This window comes from Oncorhynchus mykiss, unplaced genomic scaffold, assembly GCF_013265735.2.
Source record: "Oncorhynchus mykiss isolate Arlee unplaced genomic scaffold, USDA_OmykA_1.1 un_scaffold_173, whole genome shotgun sequence".
Classification (NCBI taxonomy): Eukaryota; Metazoa; Chordata; class Actinopteri; order Salmoniformes; family Salmonidae; genus Oncorhynchus; species Oncorhynchus mykiss.
Genome location: NW_023493670.1, coordinates 84,574 through 107,034, shown reverse-complemented (window position 1 = coordinate 107,034; position 22,461 = coordinate 84,574). Strand labels below are relative to the sequence as shown.

The following is a 22,461-nucleotide window of genomic DNA, read 5'->3' as shown; positions in this document are numbered from 1 at the left end:
CTCCTTTATGTACAAATATTTATATAATAACCATCATGTCTTAGTTAACTTGGAGTCACGTGATGATATGTTGTGTGGTCCTCCCTCTAAAACTTGGAAAACCATGTAGTTTATTAGGCTACAGATGAAATAAGTTATGAACTTCACAGGGTAGTGAAAATACATGTGATGAGCTTGATGCTAAATTCCAATACATTTTGAGGGTCTTAATCTGGTGACATGATGACCGATGCTTGGTTGCAATTTGACAATTCAAATAATTGCTCTCACCCATAATAATCTCATCATTCAGGTAACAACGTTTATTGAACCAGTGGGAGGTTTGTAAATGCCCCAAGGAAAGTCGAAAGAGGAACTCTTCATTGAGACAATGATAAACAGCAATCTGTGGGAGAGTTGTGGTGGATATTATAAAATAAGGATCTGCTGGAGTCCAAGTCAAACCAAGATTCTTTATTTCTGAGCTCAGAGAGAATAACAGAGTTACACAGCGCAGTGTAGACAGTCTGAATTCCTGAAGCATTGGGTGATGAGCACATATCTTTATAGTTTCCTGTTCCTGGGAGGGACTTTATTCATACAAGGACACAGGTGCAGCTGGTTTGCAACACAGAATGATCCTCCCAAGAACAGGAGATTATAATTGGACAGTTTCACAAGGTTAGTCACATACTCAGTTATGTGGACACACAAACAATTAACATTTTCCATTACAGAGTCTGAACATTTTCATTTCATTAAATCATCAGTGGGCTACAATGCAAATGTCAACAATGGAACAAATGCATCACATCCAAATATCACTTGATTATCTGTAGTGCTGGAGGAATGACACACCCAGATAAACACACAGTCAGAGTTTAAAAAAGGACCTTTTAAACACATGGAATCTGATCTACTCTATATTCAAATATTTATATATATTGTTATATATAAATATTGTCATGACGTGGCCCTTTGTAGGTACAGGTTCTGTTATCTCAGGTCGTGAATACCTAAACATATTGTCATGATGTGGCCTTTTCTGGGTATAGATTGTGGCCCAGGTTCTGTTATCTCAGGTCGTAAATTCCTGGCAGAGACTCTATCCCCCTTTTCATACAGAGAGAGACCACAGAGTGAACAAAGGAATTCACATGGCCGCACTCCTAAATCCCCAAAATGGCCAAATTAAACTATATGTCCACCTTTGAGAGTGTGGGAAGGGTCTGTGGACACTTAAGGGACAGTTATGTTGAGTGTGTTTCATTTGGTGACCTCAGAGAGGACAGGAAACACACATAACTATGTCTCTGAATGTGTACATTTCTCAATTATGGGGTTTGCATCTAATTATTGTATGAAATGAATGAGTAAAGATGCAACTATATATGAAATGTGATGTTAAACCTTTAATGTGAGAGATTTGTATTCCTTTAAAAGTTTAACTAAGTCATTGGTCCGTCCCCGAGGGCACAGACATGATCTGGTGTCATGGAACCGCCTATCCTATTGTTACGAATAAAAGCCCCTCCTAAAAAAAATCCTCTTCAGACTGAGCAAACCAATCACAGCGTGAGCTGTGATTGCGAATGGTTTAGACAACGCATACCTTGGTGTAAGCTGAGGTGGCACATTTGAGTTCCAAGACTAGAAAACCATCCCACGTGGAGCATTGGCTACACGGCTGGAAATGGTTCAACTCTGAGACTATCAATTCCAACAGAGTAAGAGCATTGGTAGGTCTGTGGGGGCAGCTAGAAATGATGTAAACCTGGGATGCGAATGACGACAACCGCCGAAACATCTATTCTATGAGAACATTTCTGAATGGTAATCTGAGGTATCCATTCTAACCAAGAAAGACTTTGAACTTCAGGGAAACAGAAGGAGAGAGACTCAGATGAACTCTCCAGCAGACGGACTGGATTCCAACAGATCACAACGGCGTAAATATATATTGACTGCAATTATTCCTGAATGAGTGAGCATTCGTGTGCAAAGGATTAGCATTTAAAATAACATACAGTTGAAGTTGGAAGTTTACATACACTTAGTGGGGCAAAAAAAGTATTTAGTCAGCCACCAATTGTGCAAATTCACTTAAAAAGATGAGAGAGGCCTGTAATTTTCATCATAGGTACACTACAACTATGACAGACAAAATGAGAAGTCAAAAATCCAGAAATATTTATATATAAACAAGTAAACATTCTCTCCTGTGTGGATTCTCACATTTTTTTTACGCTACTGATGAGTAAAATGCCTTCCCCCCAGTCTGAACATTTGTAAGGCTTCTCCCCCATGTGCGGTCTCATGTCTTCTTTCAGGTGTCCTAATTGGGTAAAAACGCATTGCACGCTGGGATCAGTGGTAAGATTTCTTCCCTGTGTGAATTCGCTCATGCACTTTCAGGTTTCCTGACTGGCTAAAACTCTTTCCACACTGAGCGCAAAGGAAAGGCTTCTCCCCTGTGTGTATTCGCAAATGATCTTTGAGGATACCAAACCGCATAAAACTCTTTCCACACTGGGAGCAATGGTGAGGCTTCACTCCTGTGTGTATCCTCTCATGTCTTTTCATGTTAAGTAAATGGTTAAAACTCTTTCCACAATGGGAGCAGTAGTAAGGCTTCTCCCCTGTGTGTATTCGCAAATGATCTTTGAGGATACCTAACTGCGTAAAACTCTTTCCACACTGGGAGCAATGGTGAGGCTTCACTCCTGTGTGTATCCTCTCATGTCTTTTCATGTTAAGTAAATGGTTAAAACTCTTTCCGCAATGGGAGCAGTGGTATGGCTTCTCCCCTGTGTGTATCCTCCCATGTCTTTTCATGTTTCCTAACTGGCTAAAACTATTTCCACACTGGCCACAATGGTATAGCTTCTCTCCTGAGTGTATTCGCTCATGAGCTTTCAGGCTTCCTAACAGGCTAAAACTCTTTCCACACTGGCCGCAATGGTATGGCTTCTCTCCTGTGTGTGTCCTCTCAGGTCTTTTCAGGCTTCCTAACTTGATCTGGGAGCAGAGGTGTTGTCTTGATGTTGTGGAGGTCTTTGGTTCCTCCAAGTTTGGTTTTCCTCCTGCCAAAGACAGTGTTTATATAAAAAGAGACCAGAATGAAACCTCCACTCTCCAATTTTGTGTAAATTTGTTTACATTGCTTTGCCAAGACAATCCATCCACGTGACAGGTGTAGCATATCAAAAAGCTGATTAAACAGCATTACACAGGTGTACCTTGTACTGGGCACAATAAAAAGCCACTCTAAAATGTACAGTTGTCACACAACACAATGCCACAGATGTCTCAAGTTTTGAGGGAGTGTGCAAATGGATTGGGGACTGCAGGAATATCCAGTGGAGCTGCTACCAGAGAATTTAATGTTGCATTCTCTACCATCAGCCGCCTCCAATGTCTTTTTAGAGAATTTGGAAGTCCGTCCAACAGGCCACACAACCGCAGATCAAGGCCCTCCACATTGTCTGAGATCAGCCACCCGGACAACTGATGAAACGGAGGAGTGTTTATCTCTGTAACAAAGCCCTTTTGTGGAGAAAACTAATTCTGATTCGCTGGGCATGGCTCCCAAGTGGGTGGGCTTACGCCCCAACAGACCCACCAATGGCTGCGCCCCTGCCCAGTCATGTGAAGTCCATAGATTAGGACCTAATAAATGTATTTACGTTGACTACTTTCCTAATTTGAACTGTAAATCATTGAAATTGTTGTTTTCATATCTGTTCAGTATATACATACAGTGGGGAGAACAAGTATTTGATACACTGCCGATTTTGCAGGTTTTCCTACTTACAAAGCACGTAGAGGTCAGTCATTTTTATCATAGGTACACTTCAACTGTGAGAGACGGAATCTAAAAATAAAAAAAATCCAGAAAATCACATTGTATGATTTTTAAGTAATTAATTTGCATTTTATTGCATGACATAAGTACTTGATCACCTACCAACCAGTAAGAATTCCAGCTCTCACAGACCTGTTAGTTTTTCTTTAAGAATCCCTCCTGTTCTCCACTCATTACCTGTATTAACTGCAGCTGTTTGAACTCGTTACCTGTATAAAAGACACCTGTCCACACACTCAATCACACAGACTCCAACCTCTCCACAATGGCCAAGACCAGAGAGGGTGTAAGGACATCATGGATAAAATTGTAGACCTGCAAAAGGCTGGGATGGGCTACAGGACAATAGGCAAGCAGCTTGGTGAGAAGGCAACAACTGTTGGAGCAATTATTAGAAAATAATTAGTAACACACTATGCCGTCATGGATTAAAATCCTGCAGCGCACGCAAGGTACTCCCTGCTCAAGCCAGCGCATGTCCAGGCCCGTCTCAAGTTTGCCAATGACCATCTGGATGATCCAGAGGAGGAATGGGAGAAGGTCCTGTGGTATGATGAGACAAAAATAGAGCTTTTTGGTCTAAACTCCACTCGCCGTGTTTGGAGGAAAAGAAGGATGAGTACAACCCCAAGAACACCATCACAACTGTGAAGCATGGAGGTGGAAACATCATTCTTTGGGGATGGATGGATGGGGCCATGTATCGCGAGATCTTGGCCAACAACCTCCTTCCCTCAGTAAGAGTATTGAAGATGGGTCGTGGCTGGGTCTTCCAGCATTACAACGACCCGAAACACACAGCCAGGGCAACTAAGGAGTGGCTCCGTAAGAAGCAACTCAAGGTCCAGGAGTGGCCTAGCCAGTCTCCAGACCTGAACCCAATAGAAAATCGTTGGAGCGAGCTGAAAGTCTGTATTGCCCAGCGAGAGCCCCGAAACCTGAAGGATCTGGAGAAGGTCTGTATGGAGTGGGCCAAAATCCCTGCTGCAGTGTGTGCAAACCTGGTCAAGAACTACAGGAAACATATGATCTCTGTAATTGCAAACAAAGGTTTCTGTACCAAATATTAAATTCTGCTTTTCTGATGTATCAAATACTTATGCCATGCAATAAAATGCAAATTAATTACTTACAAATAATCCAATGTGATTTCCTTGATTTTTGTTTTAGATTCCGTCTCTCACAGTTGAAGTGTACCTATGATAAAAAATTACAGACCTCTACATGCTTTGTAAGTAGGAAAACCTGCAAAATCGGCAGTGTGTCAAATACTTGTTCTCCCCACTGTATATAGAGAACCAGTCAAAGGTGGACACACCTACTCATTCAAGGGGTTTTCTTTATTTTTCAAAACTATTTTCTACATTATAGAATAATAGTGAAGACATCACAACTATGAAATAACACATATGGAATCATGTGTTAAACAAATCAAAATAAATTTTATATTTGAGATTCTTCAAAGTAGCCACCCTTTGTCTTGATGACAGCTTTGCACACTCTTGGCATTCTCTCAACCAGCTTCATGAGGTAGTCATCTGGAAAGCATTTCAATTAACAGGTGTGCCTTGTTTAAATATTCATTTGTGTTTTTCCTTCTTAGTGAGTTTGAGCCAATCAGTTGTCTTGTGACAAGTTAAAGGGGTATACAGAAGACAGCCCTATTTGGTAAAAGACCAAGTCCAAATGGCTCAAATAAGCAAAGAGAAACAACAGCCCATCATTACTTGAAGACATGGTCAGTCAATACCAAATATTTCAAGAACATTGAAAGTTTCTTTAAGCACAGTCGCAAAAAACATCAAAAGCTACGATGAAACTGGCTCTCATGAGGACCTCCACAGGAAAGGAAGACCCAGAGTTACCTCTGCTATGATGAAACTGGCTCTCATGAGGACCTCCACAGGAAAGGAAGACCCAGAGTTACCTCTGCTATGATGGAACTGGCTCTCATGAGGACCTCCACAGGAAAGGAAGACCCAGAGTTACCTCTGCTATGATGAAACTGGCTCTCATGAGGACCTCCACAGGAAAGGAAGACCCAGAGTTACCTCTGCTATGATGAAACTGGCTCTCATGAGGACCTCCACAGGAAAGGAAGACCCAGAGTTACCTCTGCTACGATGAAACTGGCTCTCATGAGGACCTCCACAGGAAAGGAAGACCCAGAGTTACCTCTGCTATGATGAAACTGGCTCTCATGAGGACCTTCACAGGAAAGGAAGACCCAGAGTTACCTCTGCTATGATGAAACTGGCTCTCATGAGGACCTCCACAGGAAAGGAAGACCCAGAGTTACCTCTGCTACGATGAAACTGGCTCTCATGAGGACCTCCACAGGAAAGGAAGACCCAGAGTTACCTCTGCTATGATGAAACTGGCTCTCATGAGGACCTCCACAGGAAAGGAAGACCCAGAGTTACCTCTGCTATGATGGAACTGGCTCTCATGAGGACCTCCACAGGAAAGGAAGACCCAGAGTTACCTCTGCTATGATGAAACTGGCTCTCATGAGGACCTCCACAGGAAAGGAAGACCCAGAGTTACCTCTGCTATGATGAAACTGGCTCTCATGAGGACCTCCACAGGAAAGGAAGACCCAGAGTTACCTCTGCTATGAGGAAACTGGCTCTCATGAGGACCTCCACAGGAAAGGAAGACCCAGAGTTACCTCTGCTATGATGAAACTGGCTCTCATGAGGACCTCCACAGGAAAGGAAGACCCAGAGTTACCTCTGCTATGATGAAACTGGCTCTCATGAGGACCTCCACAGGAAAGGAAGACCCAGAGTTACCTCTGCTATGATGAAACTGGCTCTCATGAGGACCTCCACAGGAAAGGAAGACCCAGAGTTACCTCTGCTATGATGAAACTGGCTCTCATGAGGACCTCCACAGGAAAGGAAGACCCAGAGTTACCTCTGCTATGATGGAACTGGCTCTCATGAGGGCCTCCACAGGAAAGGAAGACCCAGAGTTACCTCTGCTATGATGAAACTGGCTCTCATGAGGACCTCCACAGGGAAGGAAGACCCAGAGTTACCTCTGCTATGATGAAACTGGCTCTCATGAGGACCTTCACAGGAAAGGAAGACCCAGAGTTACCTCTGCTATGATGAAACTGGCCCTCATGAGGACCTCCACAGGAAAGGAAGACCCAGAGTTACCTCTGCTATGATGAAACTGGCTCTCATGAGGACCTCCACAGGAAAGGAAGACCCAGAGTTACCTCTGCTACGATGAAACTGATTTACAGAGTTCAATTAAGAGACACAACTCAACATCAACTGTTCAGAGGAGACTGTGTGAATCAAGAAGCATGAGCAATGGACCGGTGGAAATCTGTCCTTTGGTCTGATGAGTCCAAATTTGAGATTTCCGGTTCCAACCGACATGTCTGTGAGACGCAGAGTAGGTGAACGGATGATCTCCACATGTGTGTTTCCCACCGTGAAGCATTGATGAGCATTCATGAGTGATGGTGCTTTGCTGGTGACACTGTTTGTGATTTATTTAGAATTCAAGTCACACTTAACCAGCATCGCTACCACAGCATTCTGCAGCGATACACAATCCCATCTGGTTTGTGCTTAGTGGGACTATCATTTGTTTTTCAACAGGACAATGACCCAACCACAACCAGGCTGTGTAAGTGCTATTTGACCAAGAAGGAGAGTGATGGAGTGCTGCATCAGATGACCTGGCCTCCACAATCACCCGACCTCAACTCAAATTGAGATGGTTTGGGATGAGTTGGACCGCAGAGTGACGGAAAAGTAGCCAACACGTGCCCAGCATGTGGGAACTCCTTCATAACATCCATATACACCAGTCTATCTTCCTGTCAACTAACACAACTCTGCTGGTTGTCCTGGTAACAGATACCAGTGGACAGATCTATTTATTTGTTCAAACTGAACTACAGCACTTACTTTGATGAGTCAAATCTGATCCTTTCTTCTCTTCTCCTCCTCTCACAGTTCCACTCAGCCCTGTTGTTTTCCTGCAGTCCACCAGCAGCACAGACAACCTCTTCATACCCAGTAGTAAGGTGCTACCGGGAGAGGCACGATAGAGGGACTCCGGGAGGGCGGAAGGGCTAGCATTGTCCTGGGTAACCATAAAGAGGGGACACAGACACATATCATTATGGATGCTGATGTCACTGTTGTCATAAAGTGCCTTACAGAAACCCAGACCCAGATAGAGCAAGCTGTATGCTAGACCAGACCAAGCTGTACCATCTGGTGTTCTGATCTGGAGAGACTCTTCTCTGTCTCGTCAGCATCAGGATGTTGTTGAGGCTCCCCAGAGGATCCACGATAGTCATGTCTCTCCTCCTGTTTGAACGAGAACATCAAACAGATGGTGAACTTATTACCATCATCAATTATTACTGTCTATTACAGTCATAGGGTCTTATCAGAGGCATTAATATCTCTAAATTAATTGGGTGCCTTTTGTGTCCCTTTGATATTTTAAGTATACATTATGCTCCATTATTACATTTAAAAGCCTGTTATATATAATTAAATCTCATTTAAAAGTCCCAAAAATATCTGTAGCAATGGCAGATTGACCCTTTAACAATTTATATAGTACTGAACATCACATTGAAGTGAAGAACTTAAGTAGAATGCCCCTTAAAACCACACATTAGTTCAACAACTGCATAGTTTGTGCCCCTGTTTTTAAGACAATACTCACTGGTGTTAATGAGATATTCTGTCTCCTCCTCTTTCACTCCCAAAACGTCTTCCTCCTTCACCTTTACTGAGATAGAACCTTTTAGAGAGGAAGAGGATGCTTTCTCTTCTTTCCCTATAACAGCCTCCTCTTCCTCCTTTTTCATTCTGAAGGTTCTTTCTCTCCTTTCACTGTAATATCCTCCTCTTCGTCTTTCACGACAATGTTCAGCGGCAGAGCATCTTTCTCTCCTTTCACTGTACTATCCTCCTCTTCGTCTTTCGCGACAATGTTCAGCGCCAGAGCTTCTTTCTCCGGACAGCAGACATCCTCTTCTTCAGCAGGGGATGAGTAGTTAAATGAGCTCATGGTCAGGGATGTTAGCTAGCTAGTTAGCATTAGCGAATAGCCTAGTGCTAGGCTCAGTATCAATCTTTAACAAATTTGCAAATTGAACAAACACATTAGGTTCAAGTTAACGTCAACTGAAATGTGTTTTAAACACTGCGATTAGCTAATGCACATTAACATGGCCTAAAACGTCAATCTTTCAGTTTTATGTTGTCTAGCAAGCTATCGAGGTGGTTGAAAGAGTCCATTATACGTCACGCAAGAAGCATCACCTGAAGACGCTCATCGCCATCTGCTGGCTGAGTGGGTAACGCAGTTTGGAAACAATAGTTACTACACTTTTGTATTGGAAAGAGCTACAACAGGTGTAGTAGACATTACCGTGAATTCTTACTGACAAGCCCTTAACCAACAATGTAGTTAAAAAAATTAGAGGTAAGAAAATAAGTTACACAATAAAAAAATATACCGTGGCTACAGAGTCAATGAGGAGGCAATATACAGGGGGTACCAGCACAGAGTCAATGTGGAGACTATATACAGGGGGTACCGGTACAGAGTCAATGTGGAGGCTATATACAGGGGGTACCAGTACAGAGTCAATGTGGAGACTATATACAGGGGGTACCGGTACAGAGTCAATGTGGAGGCTATATACAGGGGGTACCAGTACAGAGTCAATGTGGAGGTTGTATACAGGGGGTACCAGTACAGAGACAATGTGGAGGGTTGTATACAGGGGGTACCAGTAAAGAGTCAATGTGGAGGTTGTATACAGGGGGTACCAGTACAGAGACAATGTGGAGGCTGTATACAGGGGGGTACCGGTACAGTGTCAATGTGGAGGCTATATACAGGGGTACCGGTACAGAGTCAATGTGGAGGCTATATACAGGAGGTACCAGTACAGAGTCAATGTGGAGGCCACATACAGAAGGTACCAGTACAGAGTCAATGTGGAGGCTATATGCAGGGGGTACCAGTACAGAGTCAATGTGGAGGCTATATACAGGGGGTACCAGTACAGAGTCAATGTGGAGGCCACATACAGGAGGTACCAGTACAGAGTCAATGTGGAGGCTATATACAGGGGGTACCAGTACAGAGTCAATGTGGAGGCTATATACAGGGGGTACCAGTACAGAGTCAATGTGGAGGCTATATACAGGGGGTACCAGTACAGAGTCAATGTGGAGGCTATATACAGGGGGTACCGGTACAGAGTCAATGTGGAGGCTATATACAGGGGTACCAGTACAGAGTCAATGTGGAGGCTATATACAGGGGGTACCAGTACAGAGTCAATGTGGAGGCTATATACAGGGGGGTACCGGTACAGAGTCAATGTGGAGGCTATGTACAGGGGGGTACCAGTATAGAGTCAATGTGGAGGCCACATACAGGAGGTACCAGTACAGAGTCAATGTGGAGGCCACATACAGGATGGTACCAGTACAGAAGTCAATGTGGAGGCTATATACAGGGGGTACCGGTACAGATTCATGTGGAGGCTATATACAGGAGGTACCAGTACAGAGTCAATGTGGAGGCTATATACAGGGGTACCGGTACGAGGTCAATGTGGAGGCTATATACAGGGGGTACCAGTACAGAGTCATGTGGAGGCTATATACAGGAGGTACCAGTACAGAGATAATGTGAAGGCTATATACAGGGGGTACGGTACAGAGTCAATGTGGAGGCTATATTCAGGGAGGTACCAGTACAGAGTCAATGTGGAGGCCACATACAGGACAGGTACCAGTACAGAGTCAATGTGGAGGCTATATACAGGGGGTACCAGTACAGAGTCAATGTGGAGGCTATATACAGGGTGTACCAGTACAGAGTCAATGTGGAGGCTGTATACAGGGGGTACCGGTCAGAGTCAATGTGGAGGTTATATACAAGGGGGTACAGTACAGATGTCAATGTGGAGGCTATATACAGGGGGTACCAGTACAGAGTCAATGTGGAGGGCTATACCACAGAGGGGTACTAGTACAGAGTCAATGTGGGGGCTATATACAGGATGTACCAGTACAGAGTTAATGTGAAGGCTATATACAGGGGGTACCAGTACAGAGTCAATGTGGAGGCTATATACAGGAGGTACCAGTACAGGGTCAATGTGAAGGCTATATACAGGAGGTACCAGTACAGAGTCAATGTGGAGGCTATATATAGGAGGTACCAGTACAGGGTCAATGTGAAGGCTATATACAGGAGGTACCAGTACAGAGTCAATGTGGAGGCTATATATAGGAGGTACCAGTACAGGGTCAATGTGAAGGCTATATATAGGGGGTACCAGTACAGGGTCAATGTGAAGGTTTGCTCGTGTTTCTTGGCCCAAGCTAGTCTCTTCTTCTTTTTGCTGTCCTTGAGTAGTGGTTTCTTTGCAGCAATTCGACCATGAAGGCCTGATTCACACAGTCTCCTCTGAACAGTTGATATTGAGATGTGTCTGTTCATTCAACTCTGTGAAGCATTTATTTGGGCAGCAATTTCTGAGGCTGGTAACTCTAATGAACTTATCCTCTGCAGCAGAAGTAACTCTGGGTCTCAATAAAATGCTAATTAATTACTTAAAAATCATTCAATGTGATTTTCTGGATTTTTGTTTTAGATTCCGTCTCTCATGGTTGAAGCCTGCTATAGACCACCCTCTGCCCCCAGCTGTGCTCTGGACACCATATGTGAACTGATTGCCCCCCATCTATCTTCAGAGCTCGTGCTGCTAGGCGACCTAAACTGGAACATGCTTAACACCCCAGCCACCCTACAATCGAAACTTGATGCCCTCAATCTCACACAAATTATCAATGAACCTACCAGGTACCTCCCCAAAGCCGGAAACACGGGCACCCTCATAGATATCATCCTAACCAACTTGCCCTCTAAATACACCTCTGCTGTTATCAACCAAGATCTCAGCGATCACTGCCTCATTGCCTGCATCCGTAATGGGTCAGCGGTCAAACGACCTCCACTCATCACTGTCCAACGCTCCCTGAAACACTTCAGCGAGCAGGCCTTTCTAATCGACCTGGCCGGGGTATCCTGGAAGGATATTGATCTCATCCCGTCAGTAGAGGATGCCTGGGTATTTTTTTTAAATGCCTTCCTAACCATCTTAAATAAGCATGCCCCATTCAAGAAATTTAGAACCAGGAACAGATATAGCCCTTGGTTCTCCCCAGACCTGACTGCCCTTAACCAACACAAAAACATCCTATGGCGTTCTGCATTAGCATCGAACAGCCCCCGTGATATGCAGCTGTTCAGGGAAGCTAGAAACCATTATACACAGGCAGTTAGAAAAGCCAAGGTTAGCTTTTTCAAGCAGAAATTTGCTTCCTGCAACACTAACTCAAAAAAGTTCTGGAACACTGTAAAGTCCATGGAGAATAAGAACACCTCCTCCCTGCTGCCCACTGCACTGAAGATAGGAAACACTGTCACCACTGATAAATCCACCATAATTGAGAATTTCAATAAGCATTTTTCTATGGCTGGCCATGCTTTCCACCTGGCTACTCCTACCCCGGTCAACAGCACTGCACCCCCCACAGCAACTCGCCCAAGCCTTCCCCATTTCTCTTTCTCCCAAATCCAGTCAGCTGATGTTCTGACAGAGCGGCAAAATCTGGACCCCTACAAATCAACCCGGGCTAGACAATCTGGACCCTTTCTTTCTAAAATTATCTGCCGAAATTGTTGCCACCCCTATTACTAGCCTGTTCAACCTCTCTTTCGTGTCGTCTGACATTCCCAAAGATTGGAAAGTAGCTGCGGTCATCCCCCTCTTCAAAGGGGGGGACACTCTTGACCCAAACTGCTACAGACCTATATCTATCCTACCTTGCCTTTCTAAGGTCTTTGAAAGCAAAGTCAACCAACAGATTACCGACCATTTCGAATCTCACCATACCTTCTCTGCTATGCAATCTGGTTTCAGAGCTGGTCATGGGTGCACCTCAGCCACGCTCAAGATCCTAAACGATATCTTAACCGCCATCGATAAGAAACATTACTGTGCAGCCGTATTCATTGATCTGGCCAAGGCTTTCAACTCTGTCAATCACCACATCCTCATCGGCAGACTCAACAGCCTTGGTTTCTCAAATGATTGCCTCGCCTGGTTCACCAACTAATTCTCTGATAGAGTTCAATGTGTAAAATCTGAGGGTCTGCTGTCCGGACCTCTGGCAGTCTCTATGGGGGTGCCACAGGGTTCAATTGTTGGACCGACTCTCTTCTCTGTATACATCAATGATGTCGCTCTTGCTGCTGGTGAGTCTCTGATCCACCTCTACGCAGACAACATCATTCTGTATACTTCTGGCCCTTCTTAGGACACTGTGTTAACAACCCTCCAGGCAAGCTTCAATGCCATACAACTCTCCTTCCGTGGCCTCCAATTGCTCTTAAATACAAGTAAAACTAAATGCATGCTCTTCAACCGATCGCTGCCTGCACCTGCCCGCCTGTCCAACATCACTACTCTGGACGGCTCTGACTTAGAATACGTGGACAATTACAAATACCTAGGTGTCTGGTTAGACTGTAAACTCTCCTTCCAGACCCACATCAAACATCTCCAATCCAGAGTTAAATCTAGAATTGGCTTCCTATTTCGCAACAAAGCATCCTTCACTCATGCTGCCAAACATACCCTTGTAAAACTGACCATCCTACCAATCCTCGACTTCGGTGATGTCATTTACAAAATAGCCTCCAATACCCTACTCAACTAATTGGATGCAGTCTATCACAGTGCAATCCGTTTTGTCACCAAAGCCCCATATACTACCCACCATTGCGACCTGTACGCTCTCGTTGGCTGGCCCTCGCTTCATACTCGTCGCCAAACCCACTGGCTCCATGTCATCTACAAGACCCTGCTAGGTAAAGTCCCCCCTTATCTCAGCTCGCTGGTCACCATAGCATCACCCAACTGTAGCATGCCCTCCAGCAGGTATATCTCTCTGGTCACCCCCAAAACCAATTCTTTCTTTGGCTGCCTCTCCTTCCAGTTCTCTGCTACCAATGACTGGAACGAACTACAAAAATCTCTGAAACTGGAAACACTTATCTCCCTCACTAGCTTTAAGCACCAACTGTCAGAGCAGCTCACAGATTACTGCACCTGTACATAGCCCACCTATAATTTAAGCCCAAACAACAACCTCTTTCCCTACTGTATTTATTTTATTTATTTTGCTCCTTTGCACCCCATTATTTTTATTTCTACTTTGCACATTCTTCCACTGCAAATCTACCATTCCAGTGTTTTACTTGCTATATTGTATTTACTTCGCCACCATGGCCTTTTTTTTGCCTTCACCTCCCTTATCTCACCTCATTTGCTCACATCGTATATAGACTTGTTTATACTGTATTATTGACTGTATGTTTGTTTTACTCCATGTGTAACTCTGTGTCGTTGTATGTGTCGAACTGCTTTGCTTTATCTTGGCCAGGTCACAATTGTAAATGAGAACTTGTTCTCAACTTACCTACCTGGTTAAATAAAGGTGTTCTCAACTTGCCTACCTGGTTAAATAAAGGTGAAATAAATAAATTTAAAAAAAGTGTATCTATGATAAAAAATGACAGATTTCTACATGCTTTGTAAGTAGGAAACACTGGCGATTTGGCAGGCTATCAAATACTTGTTCTCCCCACTGTATAGCCATATTATAAAGTATGAAAAGGCTTGTTCGTTCACATGTCATGAATTCACTATGACATGATATTTGTATACGTTTTTTTTAAAACTTTTATTATGTAATAGATCATATGGGTTGAAAAGTGTTTTATTAGAAAAGTATGAAAATCAAATTAAATATTATTATTCATGTGCCGAATACAACCGGTGTAGACCTTGGTGAAATGCTTACTTACAAGCCCTTCACCAACAATGCAGTTAAGAAAAATACTTGTAAAGTACAAAAAAAGTCCCTCTGACACCGCCTGGTATAGAAGTCCTGAGTGGCAGGAAGCTTGGCCCTAGTGATGTACTGGGCCGTACGCACTGCCCTCTGTAGTGCCTTGCGGTCAGAGGCCGAGCAGTTGCCAAACCAGGCAGTGATGCAATCAGTCAGGATGCTCTCGATGGTGCAGCTGTAGAACGTTTTGAGGATCTGAGGACCCATGACAAATCTTTTCAGTATCCTGAGGGGGAATAGGTTTTGTCATGCCCTCTTCACGACTGTCTTGGTGTGCTTGGACCATGATAGTTTGTTGGTGATGCGGACACCAAGGAACTTGAAACTCTCAACCTGCTCCACTACAGCTCTGTCAATGAGAATGGGGCGTGCTTGGTCCTCCTTTTCCTGTAGTCCACAATCATCTCCTTTATCTTGATCACATTGAGGGAATGGTTGCTGTCCTGGCACCACACGACCAGGTCTCTGACCTCCTCCCTGTAGGCTTTGTTGTTGTTGTCAGTGATCAGGCCTGATGACACTGTTCAATGATGGCGTTGGAGTCGTGTCTGGCCATGCAGTCATGAGTGAACAGGGAGTACAGGAAGGGGCTGAGCATGCACCCCTGAGGGGCTCCCCGTGATGAGGATCAGCGTGGCAGATGTGTTGTTACTTACTCTTACCACCTGGGGATCAAGAAGTCCAGGATCCAGTTGCAGAGGGAGATGTTTAGTCCCAGGTTCCTAAGCTTAAAGATGAGCTTTGAAGGCACTATGGTGTTGAAAGCGGAGCTGTAGTCAATGAATAGCATTCTCACTTTTTTTCATCTAGGCAAGTCAGTTAAAGAACAAATTCTTATTTACAATGACAGCCTATGAAAGTTTTTCAGATCTTACAGTTGTCTGCGCCAGACCCTAGCGTGAGAGAAAAGAGCGCTTCCCCTTAGTTAAATGGGGGCTATACATTTTCAAAATTAACACCTACATTTTAACACACGTTATAATTCAACATTTTTTTTACTATTTCTTCCAGATATAGGTGTCCTGTTAGCCCTGAACATTATCCGTTTCCAATTCCCCATCGCAAAGTCTTTTCCGCGCTCCGTCAAAGCTCTGTCCACTTTCCATCCAGGGAAAGATCCGCCTTCGACTTTGTTGTTCCTGGGTATGTCTCAACGATAACCGCGGCCATCGCCGTAATTGTTCCCGATTTTCGAAAAGACTGTCCAGCTTATTCATCAGTGTTCTGAAAATATGGTAATCGCGCCATTTAAAACTGAACATTATTTGAAAAAAATGTACATCCTTGCATGCTTTGGAAGATACATATGAACTGACCGTTTTCGAAGCATTTGCACTATCAAATTGTTCACATGCTAAAATCGTCACTCTGGAGTCCGGGGTATACGCCATTGAAGGGCCATTAGATCACTTCGGCCACAGACCTGTTCTTCCAACGCATATCCGGGCAACCTTGAAGCACTCAGGGAGCGTTCCATTTGACACAGCGCTAGTCTTATTTTAAGCCATTCTCTCATCCTTAGCGCTGGAGAAAAACTCTCGGGTTCTGCCCGATAAAAGGGTTGGGACACGCTGTCTGTGAATATCTTAACCGTAGATTCCTCCGGGCTGAATATGTAAGACATATGACCCTCGCTTGTACACAAAAATCCTTTAAAACATTCGGGAGCCTCACGCAAAACATCATCCAGGCTTTTGTCGTTGGATTCATGACATGAGCTGCAAAGCACTCCGATAATTGCCCTTGTAGACATATTTTAGATGTTTAATATTCAGGTCTTTATTTTAAAAAATGCTTGTTCTGGACATTTATAAGGCATATGCCACAGCCCAGGACATTCCTGCTTCATCAGATAACAAACATAAGGGCGATAAAACTGGGGGGTGGGGGGGTCATACCCTGTCCACAACTTCAAACACAACCCCCCCAGTTCAACCAGGCCCCTAGACATCAATCACCAGGACTACTTCAAAGGATGACATATAGCTATGAAATAACACACACCCCCTAACACGTGACCACTGGAACAGGGGGGACGGGGCGGGGGCACATATTCGGACATGCACAGGTCATCAATCAATCACTTTGCCGCGTGCCTCTACTTTAATCTCTCTCTCTGCTCAACAACACTGACTGTGAATCAATCTGGTTGATTCTTTGCTCAACAACACTGACTGTGAATCAATCTGGTTGATTCTCTGGTTGATTCTCTGCTCAACAACATGGACTGTGAATCAATCTGGTTGATTCTCTGCTCAACAACACTGACTGTGAATCAATCTGGTTGATTCTCTGGTTGATTCTCTGCTCAACAACACTGACTGTGAATCAATCTGGTTGATTCTCTGCTCAACAACACTGATCGCGTCAAACTTTGCTGTGTGTCCAGGCTGTCACTTCTGTCATCAGCTACTAACACCAGTGCTGCACCTTTGTCCTTGTCCCTGGATGACGTCTTCCTGCTCCCTCTTCCATAGTGAGAACACTGATGGCTCAACATGGTTTTCTGAGAGACTGGATGAAGGCATCCTGCTCCCTCTTCCATAGTGGGAACACTGCTGGCTCAACATGGGCTTCCTGGTTATGAAAGAAAGTGTGATGGTCAATGGTAGCCACTCTCATTGTTTGAAGCAGTTGCAGTCTTTGTTGGCATGTATCCAGACCCCAGAATGGTAGTAGAAAGGAGCCTGTTCCCCACATTGCTTCCTCACAATCATTGGCTGCCTCGACCACTCCCCCACCTGACCACAGGACCAGTATTGCTGACTGATCTTCATTCCTACCGCCCTCATCACCACCCCTGAAGTCTCTTCACTGTCTGATCTTCATTCCCACAGCCTTCATCACCACCCCTGGAGTCTCTGCACAGAGTAAGTGAAGATAGTATAAGAAACCTCTCCCATTCTACTTGTCTATTATCTTTGTTTAGAAATAGTCATTTGTGTGACCTACTGATTTTCCCTACAATTTATTTTAAGGATTTAGAAATATAGAAATGGTAGAACCGGAAACTAATATAAAAGGTGTGTACAGCAGTAGTTATATAGGATGATACTGGGCGGAGGCCGGCTAGAGGTGACTATTTAACAGTCTGATGACCTGGAGATAGACCACACATTAAGTATTGTGGTGGCAGCATCATGTTATGGGTATGCTTGTCACTGGCAGGGACTGGAGAGTTTATCAGGATCAAAATAAATATGAAAGGAGCAAAGTGTAGACTTTGTATAGGCACTGTACAGCCTTAACTGTGGAGTGACCCCATAAAATGGGATATCAGCCAACTCAGTGACAACCACAGAACACAACTATGTATAGTTTACACAAATATGAGTCTCTTAGCTCTTTTTGCAGGACTTTGACTGTGATACATCACCCTCCATAACCAACCTATTGTGTGTATTGAACATTCATATTGAACAGCCTTACCTATAGAGTAGCACCACCACCCATCAGCCCATTCTCTTCTTGATGTCAAAGCTGCATTGTATTGCTGCTATAGGAGTTTATGATTAATAATCCTATTTACTTCAAGCCCCACTAAGATGTCACCATACTATTCATTTAAAGCCCCTCTGTCAGATATACATCATCAGAGTGGGAAACCAACTGACATGGAAACAATGGAGCAAATGTATCACTATCAGAGGGGTGAATTATGACATCAGATAGAACTACTCAGACATTCCAAATATCACTTGATTATCGAGGGGTGAATTATGACATCAGATAGAACTACTCAGACATTCCAAATATCACTTGATTATCGAGGGGTGTATTATGACATCATATAGAACTACTCAGACATTCCAAATCAGGCTTCATCCACATCATGAAGGTGGATATTGATCCAACCATTTCAAAAGTAATGACCGGGCTGACGAAAACAGGATATGCCTGAATATTTTTATAAATGCTGACAGACGATATGTTAGTTTGTCTGACATGGTTGGGTCTTTTTGTGCCAGTATAAACGTTTTAGTGAGAAATGGCGATGGAAACTCCTTTATGTACAAATATTTATATATCAATGATGACTAATTATGTATACATTTCAATCAGGACTGACTAATCAGAATACTAGCGTGTTACTGTATATGTACTAACCCGAATACTATTATGTTACTGTATATGTACTAATCAGAATACTATTCTGTATATGTATGAGTTTTCTTTCTTGATCCCAGTACTGAAAATAATGTGTGTGTGAATGTGGTCAAGAGTTTAGAACAATGACGGTCTGTTCCTTGGTACAAATGAATGAACTATATCTCCAAACTGACTAGAATGCTTATCTACACTAGCTGACCTTGGCTCAAGGCCTTGGCTCAAGGCGAGGAGGGAAAGCTTGAGAACTATAGAGCCTTTCTACCAGTGTCAAGAAGAGACGGAACATTTAGAAAACGCTGACGTCATTTTCCGTTTATAACCTGTGGTAAAATGTGTACTCAGTACTCTCTTGAATAAACTCTGCTGTCTGATTTTAAGACTGGGCTCTGTCTATCATTATAGAATAAGGGAATTACAATTCCTTATGAATTGACAGAGTGTTTAATTTTAATTGGGTATTAAAACAGAGAGCAATTTAATTCCTTCAACAAATAACCCTCATATCTGAGTTAACTTGGAGTCACGTGATGATATGTTGTGTGGTCCTCCCTCTATGACTTGGAAAACCATGTCGTTTATTAGGCTACAGATGAAATAAGTTATGAACTTCACAGGGTGGTGAAACTACATGTGATGAGCTTGATGCTCCTTTCCAATACATTTTGAGGGTCTTAATCTGGTGACATGATGACCGATGCTTGGTTGCCATTTGACAAATAAAATAATTGCTCTCACCCATGATAATCTCATCAATCGGGTAACAACGTTTATTCAACCAGTGGGAGCGTTGTAAATGCCCCCAGGAAAGTCGAAAGAGGAACTCTTCATTGAGACAATGATAAACAGCAATCTGTGGGAGAGTTGTGGTGGATATTATAAAATAAGGATGTGCTGGAGTCCAAGTCAAACCAAGATTCTTTATTTCTGAGGTCAAATCAAATGACATTTTATTTGTCACATACACATGGTTAGCAGATGTTAGTGCGAGTGTAGCGAAATGCTTGTGCTTCTAGTTCCGACAATGCAGTAATAACCAACAAGTAATCTAGCTAACAATTCCAAAACTACTACCTTATAGACACAAGTGTAAGGGGATATGTACATAAAGATATATGAATGAGTGATGGTACAGAGCGGCATAGGCAAGATACAGTAGATGGTATTGAGTGCAGTATATACATATGAGATGAGTATGTAAACAAAGTGGCATAGTTAGTGGCTAGTGATACATGTATTACATAAAGATGCAGTAGATGATATAGAGTACAGTATATACGTATATATATGAGATGAATAATGTAGGGTATGTAAACCTTATATTAGGATAGCCTTGTTTAAAGTGGCTAGTGATATATTTTACATAATTTCCCATCAATTCCCATTATTAAAGTGGCTGGAGTTGAGTCAGTGTGTTGGCAGCAGCCACTCAATGTTAGTGGTGGCTGTTTAACAGTCTGATGGCCTTGAGATAGAAGCTGTTTTTCAGTCTCTCGGTCCCAGCTTTGATGCACCTGTACTGACCTCGCCTTCTGGATGATAGCGGGGTGAACAGGCAGTGGCTCGGGTGGTTGTTGTCCTTGATGATCTTTATGGCCTTCCTGTGACATCGGGTGGTGTAGGTGTCTTGGAGGGCAGGTAGTTTGCCCCCGGTGATGCGTTGTGCAGACCTCACTACCCTCTGGAGAGCCTTACGGTTGTGGGCGGAGCAGTTGCCGTACCAGGCGGTGATACAGCCCAACAGGATGCTCTCGATTGTGCATCTGTAGAAGTTTGTGAGTGCTTTTGGTGACAGGCCGAATTTCTTCAGCCTCCTGAGGTTGAAGAGGCGCTGTTGCGCCTTCTTCATGATGCTGTCTGTGTGGGTGGACCAATTCAGTTTGTCTGTGATGTGTATGCCGAGGAACATAAAACTTACTACCCTCTCCACTACTGTTCCATCGATGTGGATAGGGGGGTGTTCCCCCTGCTGTTTCCTGAAGTCCACAATCATCTCCTTAGTTTTGTAGGTCAAATATATGTTTGAGTATACCCTGTACCATTTAATTTCATATGGTAAAGACAGGTAAACACATTGTCGGTCAACAATATAAGACAATGGGAGCACTGTGTATGTTCTCTGATGAATTTTAAGCCAATGTGATGTGAAATATCAATATACACGCTAAGAGAAGTAATTTCTCTCTCCGGTGTGGATTCTCTAATGACGTTTAAATGACTGTTATGAGTACTATGTTTTCCCACAGTCTGAGCTTTTCTAAGCCTTCTCCTCTGTGTGCAGTCTAATGTGTTCTTTCAGGCTTCCTAAATGGGCAAAAGCTTTGCACCCTGGGAGGAGTGGTAAGGCTTCTGCCCTGTGTGTATTCTCTCATGTCGTTTCAGCGTCCCTGAATTGTTGAAACACTTTCCACACTGGGAGCAGTGGTAAGGCTTCTCTCCTGTGTGTATTCTCTCATGCCGTTTCAGCTTTCCTGAATGGTTGAAACGCTTTCCACACTGGGAGCAGTGGTAAGGCTTCTCCCCTGTGTGTATTCTCTCGTGTTGGTTCAGGAATGCTTTCCGGCTGAAACTCTTTCCACACTGGGAGCAGTGGTAAGGCTTCTCTCCTGTGTGTATTCTCTCGTGTTGTTTCAGCTCCACCGAACGGACGAAACGCTTTACACATTGGGAGCAGTGGTAAGGCTTCTCTCCTGTGTGTATTCTCTCATGCAGTTTCAGGTTTCCTCTCTGGTTGAAACCCTTTCCACACTGGTAGCAGTGGTAAGGCTTCTCCCCTGTGTGTATTCTCTCATGCTGTTTCAGCACCTCCAAATGGACGAAACACTTTCCACAATGGGAGCAGTGGTAAGGCTTCTCTCCTGTGTGTATTCTCTCATGTAGTTTCAGCTCCCCCGACTGGTTGAAACACTTTCCACATTGGGAGCAGTGGTAAGGCTTCTCTCCTGTGTGTATTCTCTCATGAGCTTTCAGGTTTGCTTTCCGATTGAAACTCTTTCCACACTGGGAGCAGTGGTAAGGCTTCTCTCCTGTGTGTATTCTCTCATGTTGTTTCAGGTTTACTCTCTGGTTGAAACACTTTCCACATTGGGAGCAGTGGTAAGGCTTCTCTCCTGTGTGTATTCTCTCATGTTGTTTCAGCTCCCCCGACTGGTTGAAACACTTTCCACATTGGGAGCAGTGGTAAGGCTTCTCTCCTGTGTGTATTCTCTCATGGGCTTTCAGGTGTGCTTTCTGGTGAAAACTCTTTCCACACTGGGAGCAGTGGTAAGGCTTCTCCCCTGTGTGCATTTTCTCATGTTGTTTCAGGTCCCATAACCGGTTACAACTCTTTCCACAGTGGGAGCAGTGGTGTCGTCTTGCTAGTTTGGACGTCCCTGGCTCTGGTTCCTCCGAGTCTGGCCTTTCTCCTGCCAAAGACAGTGTTATTTTTAAATAGAGACCCGAATGAAACCACATGATAAAACAACCTTGCTACGAGGGTAAATCCTAAATCAGATCTCTCAATAACCCGAGGCCAGT

General features: G+C 43.8%; 1 protein-coding gene across 1 annotated transcript; it reads right to left on the bottom strand.

Annotated features, from left to right (window-relative positions):
• Positions 1–438: 438 nt before the first annotated feature.
• Positions 439–22,287, bottom strand: LOC110514153 (zinc finger protein 850-like; the record flags this gene model as incomplete). The annotated part of the gene is made up of 4 exons (XM_036972529.1): positions 439–3,062; positions 7,777–7,954; positions 8,086–8,139; positions 21,277–22,287. Coding segments are annotated over 4 exons (1,959 nt in total), but the record flags the coding sequence as incomplete, so codon positions are not given.
• Between the last annotated feature and the right edge of the window lie 174 nt (positions 22,288–22,461).